The sequence below is a fragment of the Barbus barbus genome (assembly GCF_936440315.1).
Source record: "Barbus barbus genome assembly, chromosome: 22".
NCBI classification, from domain to species: Eukaryota; Metazoa; Chordata; class Actinopteri; order Cypriniformes; family Cyprinidae; genus Barbus; species Barbus barbus.
The window spans coordinates 6,305,063-6,315,642 of NC_136750.1; the positions used below are offsets into that span (position 1 = coordinate 6,305,063).

The following is a 10,580-nucleotide window of genomic DNA, read 5'->3' on the forward strand; positions in this document are numbered from 1 at the left end:
ACAATGTAATTAATGTATTTAGTTACCACTTGTAGTACACTTGAACCATCTTTCATACACTAGAACACTAAAGTGTACTACAACCCTTAACAACAAGTAGTATACCTCAAGTTTATTTTAAGTATACTGAAGTAAAGTATATTTTTAAGTATACTTTATGTTGTAAGTATACAAATATCAGTGTACTAGTAGTATACTTGTAAGTGTACTATTTCAAGACTCATTGGGAGTAAATTGGCCCACTTTCTAGTATAAAAGTATACTTTTAAGCATACTTTAAGTATAACAGTAGTATACTTTGAGTACACAACTAGTTTACATCAAAGTTTTTAGCTTGTACTGCAACTATACTAGAAGTGAACTAATATGTATACTGATAGTTTACTAATTAAATACTTGCAGTAGCATTTTTAGTACACTTTGAAGTATACTCTCAGTAAACTACTTGTTGAGTAGCTTTATACTACACGTATACTAGTAAGTTTTCTTTAAGTTAACTTTACATTATACTTTAAGTATACTACTATGTCCCTATTTAGGTATTAATATATTGTCATATGAATATCTGAACATACAAAGCATTCAAAGAAAGAACAGGGTATCCGCTTGTAAACAAAAACAATTTATTCTAGCTTCATGCATTCTTTTTTGAAACACTTGAATGTGGGTAAGTTTGATAAATAAAGAAATAAACAACATTTTGAACAAAAAGCTGAAAAAAGACTATGAATTGGATTCAGAATGATAATCAAAACGTAGATGGAGTCGATCAACACCCCAAAGCTTGAAAGTCATTATTACTTCTTTATTGGTGACATTTTATTCCATAACGTTACACAGTTTTGATGCTGTTTTATGCCAGATGACATGTGGAAGCATCTGTTGTTTCTTTTTCTTCTTCACTTGTGGTTTTTTGGAAATTCTGTCCAGAAGATGTGTACTACCATATAACAGTGAAAACACAGATTCTAGAAGCACAAGTATAGCTCAAATATATTTAGACAAGTATAAGTCAAGTATACTTAAATGTCGTTTTAAGTATATTTCTGAGAAGTACATAAGTAAACAGTATACTTTCCTATTTTTAGCTTAAAAGAAGTATACTAATAGCACATTTGAATAAACTACTTTTTCGTAAGGGAAGTGGTAACTAAATAAATATTTTTTTAAATACAGAGATTGTATGTTAAAGTGCATTTTAGTTCATATTCATGGTGTCTCAGAATAGCACAGTTGAGTACACTATTACTTCTTAAGATAAACGTATCATCTAAAATAATAATTTTTAGTATATTAAGTACAAAATTAGTGCGCGAAAATTGAGCACTTTAAGAACATTATGGAAGTGCACTTGTTTTTCACCTGGGCTTGCCTTCTGATAAAACATTTAATATTCTGCTTTAAATATAAACATCAGACTGGATCAAATTATACAGTGATCCATTAATTATACAGCGATGGCTGAGCCGATGTACAATTGAGCTCTTTGTCTTTCAAACATTGTTATTATAAGCAAACAGTTTTTTTTTTTATTATTTTATTATTATTAGATACTTCATATGTACTTTTCATTTGACATAATGTGAGCAGATACTGTGTTAATGTAAGTACAATCAAAGGTGCCTGGCACTGGGCGTTCATGAAATCTGACCATGGAAATTGTCCACTTGACAATTATCAGAGTGAGACAGATAAGCATTTCCTTTTCATCACACTCAGACACGTTTCCTGAAAATAAGATTCATTTGAAACATGAAAATGAACTTGTAAAAATCCACACCACATTTTTAGCACATTTTAAGACCGTCTAAGTTATATTCTGTGTGTTTATCATGAAAATATTCAAAAACATCTCATGTAAGATTGTAATGTTTTGTAAAAGGCAATAGCAGGTTTAATAATACAGCATGATTACATGTTGTCTTCAGATTCTAGTTCTCTCTCCACATTAAAAAATGTGGGATTTTTAACTACCACATTTTGATCAGAACTTGTGACTATTATAAGGGGATGATTGTATATGTAAAGATGCATGTCTATGTTATTTAGATGTGGTACACATATATGAGAGATGTAAATCAGCACAGACCCAAGCGTCCTGTCTGGATCACTTGTTGTGAAACATGAGGGGTCTGACCATTCCCGCCAGCACTTTCGGCAGCTGTGACGCAATGACCTCTGACATCATCTCTGGAAACTCCACCTTCATGGCGTCCGCCTGGATGTAAGTGCTCAGACAGTAGAGATTGACCTTCTTTACAATCTACACAAAGATAAAATCAACATCACATTTCAGGTTCCCCTATCATTCTTTTTTTGCATTCTGATATCTTACAAGTGATGACGTGAATAACGCCGCTTCATTAGTGATGTGACCCATTTCATATGAAAGATTAGATACATGACAAACTATTCACTTCATGTATTTTTCACATTGACATCACACAGCTTATTACAATGTGTTCTAAAACAACAGATTAAAGGGTTGTTCATGCCAAGAAAGGTTTATTAACCGTTAAAGGCCAATCAGAATCCACCTGACATTAAAGAGCTTGTGCATTGAAAGCAGCAAACAACATACTGTTTACTGTTTGTATCAAGCTCTCATAATGAACAGATTATTGTCCTGCGTTGGTGTGGATGCTAATATAGTTATTTCTTATCGTTATGTTTATAGGCTCTAAAAACAAATGGTTTGGCTTAAAAAAATGTAGTTACCAGTACTTTCTTAGGTAACTAATACTGTAAGTACAAGTACTGTAAAATAAAGTGCAACCGTTACATTAGAGGAACTTAAATGTACATGCACAATGTATTCAAGTTGATTCTTAAAAATCAACTTTGCTGGCTGGTTGTGTACTTGATCAAATATTGATTTTGGATAATTTTTAACCAAAATAAGTTACGGACTGCAACTTTAACTCAGTAAATTACAATTTTTAACTTGCAACCATGCATTTATTTAAGTTGTGGCAATAGGTCCCCAGCATTTCTTTTTATAGTGTAGTTATAGTGTAGTCTCAGCCTCAGACGTCACGCCCACAGACTGTTGGCTAAACGTCTGATGCATATGCCACACTTATCTGGAAACACTATAGGAGTTTCGAAGTCTTCATCGGATTGGTTAGATTATACAGGATTTCACGCGTTCTTTAACGTTCCGCCTGGAAACAAAGATGCCGTGACGTCAAACCCCCTCACAAAAGAAGAAAGCTGTCATGTTTACAACTGTGACGACGAGCGCTTATCAGGATAAAATAAAAGCTGGATTTTCAAAAGTATGTGAAATATTTAAAGTTCGCGGCATAGAATCTTTAAAATACGTCCGAGAGTTTTACACACCTGTCTATTATTGTGGCGACATTTACACACCCCGAAACGGGACGCTGAACGAAACGAACTGTGATTGGTTGTTTGACAAGTCGGTCAAACAGCATCATGGGCGGGCCTTAGCCAATGAAAGCTGCCATCTATTCCAGACCTTCAGCCGTCAGTCTGAAGGTCTGGCTATGCGAGACTATTCTTGGTGTGAACAGGCCTTAAATTTCATTGTGTTGCAATGCTTTTATACTTGAACTTGAAGTTCAGCAGCTACCTGTTCAAAAGGGTTTTTTTATCCTTTAAACTCTCAAGCATTTCTTTGTTTGTTTTTATTCGTGCTGTACCTCGTGCATGGAGTCCATGAGTTTGGTCAGGTGGTAGAATCTCTGTGAGCTGGCCATCACTCCTTTCTCCTTCAGCTGGATGGCTTTCGTCAACTCACAGATGTAGCTCTGTCTCATTTCATCAAACTGTGTTTGACTCTTCAAGCCTTCCAGAGGAACTGTCACAAATACATCGTTAAATCATTACCGATACACCACTGCTAAGAGTTTACCACAGCATTAGTGTTACAGATAAATTAAATGTCCCTCCTATAAATCACTGAGGAGACAACAACTCTGTAAACAGTAAAAAAATATCTTCAGTGACCGCATCCTGCATTGCCAGTTTTACAGAATGAGGTTTACCATCTAAAAACAGCTTTCAGCAGCTTTGATATTACTTTTTAACTTAGTTACACAGTTACTTATATTGTCGATTGAAAAAATTATATCAGTAAAGTAATGTTGTAGTCAGCTCAATTGGAAGACTGCTTTGACATTACTGTTGTTATTTGAAAATTGTTAGCTTGGAATTGAAACTTAGTTGGACTTTTCAAAGTCTCACAGTTTGCCAAATACATATCTCTGTCAATCCAGACTGGCATGGAGCCACTGGTTTGTAATTGTCCAGATTGTTAATATTCCTTTCTGGAACACTGGTCTGACCTGTAGAGGATCAGTCAGAAAGAGTTTTGTAGGTCAGAGAGGATTTATTACCAGTGTTGAGGAGCATCAAAGCCTTCATGCACAGAAACTCTTCCTTGGTCACTTGCAAGTTGGCAAATTCCTGTGGAACAAACTGCATAGCCATGCACAAGTCGTAGATCGGAGACCTCCTCATCTGATCTCTAAAATTTAAACAGTTCTATGAGAGTACTCAGTATATGCACACCTCAGTGTCTGTTCTTCACCGCATATACAGTATATACAACTGTTAAAAGGGTTAGTTCACCCAAAAATTTAAATTCTGTCATTAATTACTCACCCTCATGTCGTTCCAAACCCGTAAGACCTTCGTTCATCTTCGGAACACAATATTTATTGATTGAATCTGAGAGCTCTCTGACCCTCCGTAGACAACAATGCAACTGCAATGTTCCCAGGTACAGAAACATAGTATGGGCATCAGTAAAACCGTCCATGTGACATCAGTGTTTCCGCCATTGTGGAGAGTACCCCAGAACGCAATCAACATAATGAGCGCTATTTACATTCAGTAGAAAGGGCAAACATGCTGAATGTAAACAGCGTTGATTACGTTGATTATGTTCTGGGATACTCTCCAAAATGGTGGAAGATGGTAACTCGGGGAGAAAAATTGTTGAATAAATTATGTTATTGTTTTATTGTATCCACCTTTTTCTTGCCGTAAAAATAGGCGCGGCCATTTATAAATTATATGGGTCTAGCTTCTGGTCTCATCCGCGTCCAGCTATTTTTAGCTGTCTTACGGTATTATTTGAATGTATTATCTTAATTATGAACACACTGGTGCAAACAGTTTTACTGTTTACTGCACGCTGTTATTCTTCTCGTTGTTTATCTATAATGGCTAATGAACCGGAAGTCTCACCCATAGGCTTACTTCCGCATTGAAAAAGGTGGATAGCTTCGTAAAATTATGGTTGAACGCCTGATGTCACACGGACTATTTTACAGATGTCCTTGCAACGTTTCTTGACCTGGGAACATTGCAGTTGCATTGCAGTCTACGGAGGGTCAGAGAGCTCTCAGATTTGATCAAATATCTTAATTTGTGTTCCGAAGATGAACGAAGGTCTTACAGATTTGGAATAACATGACGGTGAGTTATTAATGACAGAATTTTCATTTTGGGTGAACTAACCCTTTAACTGAATGTAGCTATTAGCGATTGTAATTGCCAGACACTTTCCAGAAATAAGGAACAAAATAGGTAAATAAAGCCCCTGATTTACTCACAGCAAGTTATTTTTCGTTCTTTGCTTGGAAGTTTGAAATACCTGAGCTGTGGTATACTGTTAGCAAGCAAATATGTGCCGTGAACTATTCTCTTAAGAGCACAATAAACAAATAATTGAAAACGTGAGAAAACATTAAAGCATTTAAGAAAGCATCTGATCATAGCGAAGTGGATATGTTTGCTCCAGCTCTGCAATTCAGTACTCTAGTCAAATCAAGTCAGGTCACATATATTTATAGCACTTATATATCACTTACAGTACAATTGTTTGAGTGCAAGCATATTTACCATAAAAACATGAAAAAATAGAGTCAGTTTTGCTTTCAGTTGAAATTACAATTATGTAATAGACCAATGGTTCTTCAACAGGGTTTACCAGTAGGTGCAAACTTTTCCATAAATTTTGCTTTGGCAAGCTGTTATGAAATCCTAAGCAAACTTTGTTTTGGCCTGATTTTGTTTCGAAATTATGTTGTTTATCAATTTTGCTCAAAGTATACCAGGGGCCTTCACTCTTCAAAAGATTTTAATTCAATTGTCTTTATTGTTACTTACTGGTTCAAGACGAGATCGGGTGCAAAGTACAAGTAATCAGTGGTAACATTCTGAAAGGTTCTCCAACCCAGCGAGAACAACATTAAACCCATCCAAGAATACTGGATTAACGTCATCTGGTCATTGATGTGCAAATTGCGAAAACCTGTTATACACAGAAGTACAACAAAAATCTTTAGTAAAGCCTTTGAACTCAAGAACAATTTTTGGTTCCCCAAATAACCAGTGAACAGTTCATACAAAGAAGAAAAATTGTTCTTTTGTGAAGAACATTTTATTAATCTGAAGAACATTTTTCCATTAGAAAGGACCTTTTGTGCAATGGTATTTGATATGCTACAGGTAAAGGTTCTTCACAGAACCAGAATTGTAGATTCCATTAAAGAATAAAGATTTTTATTAGGCTGATTGTAAGAGCGCTACCTGGAAGAGACTTGGACCATCTGACAATCCAGAGCAGCTGCCTCTCGCAGAGTCTGTTGAGACTGTTGAGGAGAAGATGGGGAAGCTCTGGTTGTGAGCTGTCGTAGCCAGAGTAAACCACCTGTGGCTCAATGCTCTCCAGAATGCTGATCATCTGCGGAGACAGCTGCAGCTCACGGATCGCTGGCACACAGGGCAGGGAGGACACAGTTTGACCATCAGCCCGCAGGCACAACGGACCCTGGAACATCAGCGATGGATTCAACCCCATGACCTTCAAACCCGCAAATCGCTTCATCTTACGGCCTGAAACACACAAATGTACTGTAATGAGAGGCCATCTTGATCATCTTGTCACTTTTATTCGATATGCTACTGCACAGTAGAACACTAATTAAATGTTGTGAGTCTTTAAACAAGCAACTCGGACATTGTGCTAAACGTCTTCTTTTGTGTTTCACTGAAGAAAGTCATTTGGGTTTAGAACAACACAAGGGTGAAAAAAGGATTTTAAATGAACTTTCATTTATTTTACACTACTTTCATATACTTTACAATAAAATGCTGGGTTAAATACAACCCAGCGCTGGGTAAATTATGGACAAACCCAGTGATTGGGTTGTTTCAGAAGGTTGGGTTAAACATTTAACCCAACTGTTGGTTGAAAACAACCCAACAAGTGTTCTGTCCAATATTTACCCAGCACTGGGTTGTATTTAACTCAGCATTTGTTTAGAGTGTAACTACTATACTTAACTAATGTTAACAAATGGAACCTTGATACTGGCCTTTGGAAAGTATTCAACTTCTTAAATACTCAACAATCTTAAAGTATGACCTTCCATTAAAGTCTATTAAGTCCAAGAAGCTTGAAAAAAAGTATATATTTAATATATAAATACAAAACCTAATATGTACAAAACATGAGTCACATGAAAGATACCTCCAAGCATCATCCCTGCCTGGTAGCACTTTCTAAGACGACATGAAGGGCAGTTTTTCCTCCTGATTTTATCAACAATACAGTCGTTCCGTCCAGCACACAGGTAGTTATGGTGACCTAGACGAGACAAAAAAATAAAACATAAATCTGGATGGATGATTTGGAGAGTACAGTGAGGGGAGGGAAAGAGTGAGAGAAAGGTGCAGATTGAATTGGTTTGAAGCAAGGCTGACAGGTCATTGTGACATGGCCATGGTCAGACATAGTGGCTCTTACATATCTGTCCTCAGTGATAAGAAGAATAACAAGGCAGAAAAAGAACATGGTGAACATAGTGTCCCAGAAGACAGTTATTATTATTTGGACCAGTATACACCATGACTCACATACACTGAAAAATGATATAAGAAGTTTCTGTGTGCAAGAACACTTTACAAAACATTAAAAAAAGGAGAAAAAAACCCTATTCAATCACAATTTATGTTTTACAGATTGTAATCCACATATTTTGTTTGCTTTCAGGCCATTTACTATATGCTAGTGTGTTCCTTAAATTTGGAAAACTAACATTTAGCATGTGTGCACATTTAAAAAAAATAAAATAAATAAATAGCCTTGGTCTGGTAGGAAAATGCCAGTTTTTGCCCAAACAAATGCTCTCTAAAATGAGATTGTCCCACCCCCAAGATCATCTTCTAGCCAGGAGCGAATCATGCTTATGGCTGTGAGGTAACTGAAGCCTATTGGCTAGCCCTTAAAACGTCCCGCTCAGACTTCCTGTTTGGTAAATTTCCTGTTTTCGAAATACATCAACATAAGAGGAAAACTACAGTCTGCAAAGTTCATGGGGTCTTCAAGATAGATTATTACATTTTGACAGGAATATTACAATAGTTTAGCACAATGTTGCTCACCCTCAACAGCTCTCTTGAAAAACACCTTGCAGCTTCCACAGGTAAGAACTCCATAGTGACAACCTGAAGCCTCGTCTCCACATATAACACACAGTCTTTGAGATGGAACCCTGAATATAAGCAAGACACAGTATTCTATTGATAGCACATCTTAAATACCTATGGCTCAAACACTTATTTGGACCAAATGGTTGTAAATCTGCTGATATTTTACATTTAAGCATTTGTCAGACACTTTTATCCAAAGCGATTTGCATTGCATTCAAGGTACACATGTACATTTTATCAGTTCTTGCTTTTCCTGTGAATTGAACCAATGACCATGGCATTGCTAGCTCAATGATCTACCGTTAGCAATGTCTCTCTCTCTCACACACATATTTCTAATGGTTCTACAACTGACCAAATAGGGTCACTGTACAATATGTTCTGACCTCTGGCTTTCTGATCAAGTGATTTTTAATGGTTAGCTCATTCAGTGCACAACTACATGTGCTCAATCCAGCTCCTGGAAAGAATTTGGTTCTGGCTCACCACTTTTTCTTTTTGTATATATATATATATATAAAATCTACTTAGAAGAACTACTTACTTATACACAGTAAAAAAATAACTTTTAGAGGTTGTAACTCATTATTTTTAATCAGTTACCATTCAGTTCATAAGAGGAATTCACAATGAACTGGCCACAACCATGGTGCCAAATTTGGTCCAGGAGAACAAAGAAAACATGGGCATTGGGCAAGAACACATTTGGTTCCCATTAGGTTCCATTTTGAAGACAGTGGGGCTACAATATAGAAGTTGTTCCATTATGCACAGGAATATGATTAAATGAAAACTACACACATAATTTTAATTCTTCTACTTTAAATTCCGACAATTCAGCTTAATTTTGCTTAAATGTAATTCTTAATGAGGCACAACATACATGACATAGTCTTACCCTGGCAATGCCGTGTAGATTGTCTGTGAGCGCGAGATGAGCCCATCTGGTGAAGAGTATCCAGCGCGCTCTTCATTAGGGGTTGGATACCAGAACGGAAAGTCCGAAACCCATTTGGAAATGTCCGTTTTGGACATCATGGTAGCTGCGCTCGCTCCATCGAAATTCAACATACCTCTACCGAGAGAAGGCAATACTCTTCTCGGAGGTGGCAAAACTAATGTAGATTGATTCATGTCTAACTGAAAGTTAGAGGAACTATCCACAACTACCTGTTGGGCAGCTTGAGATGAGAGCAAAGCTGAAGACTGCTGTTTCTTTTCGGCTGGGTCATAGCAGCTTTCCAAGGCGCTGATGTTTAAGCCGAGGTCGAAATCAGTGTTGGGTGGTTCCATAATGAGAGACTGCTCATTCTCATCTTTGATAAACGCACTCTCCGAAGCACCTGTTTCCTTGGGCAGAAGCGCTTTTGCGCTCCACTGTCCGCTTTCGAGTTTCAGAAATTCATCCATGTGGTCAGAATACGTTTTGGTACTAAGAGGCAAGTCAAGGAAAGAGAGCGGATCCAAAGCGTCGCTGCTTGATCCAGGCGCGCTGCTGCGTAAAGACCCCGTTTCTCCAAAATTACGCACGGACCTGCCGTGCCCAAAACTCTCGACCGTAAATTTTTCCATTAAACTACTTATTCCAGTCCTCATCTCCGGGGAATCAGCGAGAGGAGTGTTCACAGTGTCCATTCTGCTGTTAGTTTTCGTTTCCATTTTCACAAATCTGGCCGGCAAGATGCGTCCTCACTGTTTGGTTGGATGTTGTGATCTGTGGCGCATAACCTTCTCTGTATTCCTCCTTGTGGTAAGAGGCTGTACAAAAGTGTCCCTACGACGTATTAAATAATAATAAAAACCAAGTTCCTTTATTAATTAGAATATTTATTTCACAACATTTATAACAGTATACATGATATATATATATATATATTTAATATGATATTTAATGTTACCTTAGAAATTAAACTTCCTATCTTCACAACGTGCCATTGAACTGTGCTGCCTGTTGTGTGTGTGTATATATATATATATATATATATATATATATATATATATATATATATATACACTAAAAAAAATTATATATATATATATATATATATATATATATATATATATATATATATATATATATATATATATAAAATTTTTTTTTTTTTTAGTAA

At 36.5% G+C, this 10,580-nt stretch overlaps 1 protein-coding gene across 1 annotated transcript; it reads right to left on the bottom strand.

Moving 5' to 3' along the window:
* Positions 1-610: 610 nt before the first annotated feature.
* On the bottom strand, positions 611-10,227 carry LOC306888325 (progesterone receptor-like). The gene is made up of 8 exons (XM_079446541.1): positions 9,368-10,227; positions 8,422-8,531; positions 7,508-7,624; positions 6,565-6,870; positions 6,142-6,286; positions 4,362-4,492; positions 3,666-3,823; positions 611-2,263 (listed from the first exon to the last, which is right to left on the bottom strand). Exons 1-8 carry the CDS (start codon positions 10,126-10,128, stop codon positions 2,108-2,110), a joined length of 1,884 nt encoding a protein of 627 aa, XP_079302667.1. The 5' UTR covers positions 10,129-10,227; the 3' UTR covers positions 611-2,107.
* Positions 10,228-10,580: the final 353 nt, after the last annotated feature.

What these genes read in the sequence shown, in the direction of transcription:
- LOC306888325 (XM_079446541.1), bottom strand. Translation starts at nt 10,128, where the DNA reads ATGGAAACGAAAACTAACAGCAGAATGGACACTGTGAACACTCCTCTC. An exon ending in ATCTACACGGCATTGCCAGG is followed by an intron (nt 8,532 to 9,367) that starts GTAAGACTATGT and finishes GCTTATATTCAG; the next exon opens with GGTTCCATCTCAAAGACTGT. An exon ending in ATGGTCCAAGTCTCTTCCAG is followed by an intron (nt 6,287 to 6,564) that starts GTAGCGCTCTTA and finishes TGTGTATAACAG; the next exon opens with GTTTTCGCAATTTGCACATC.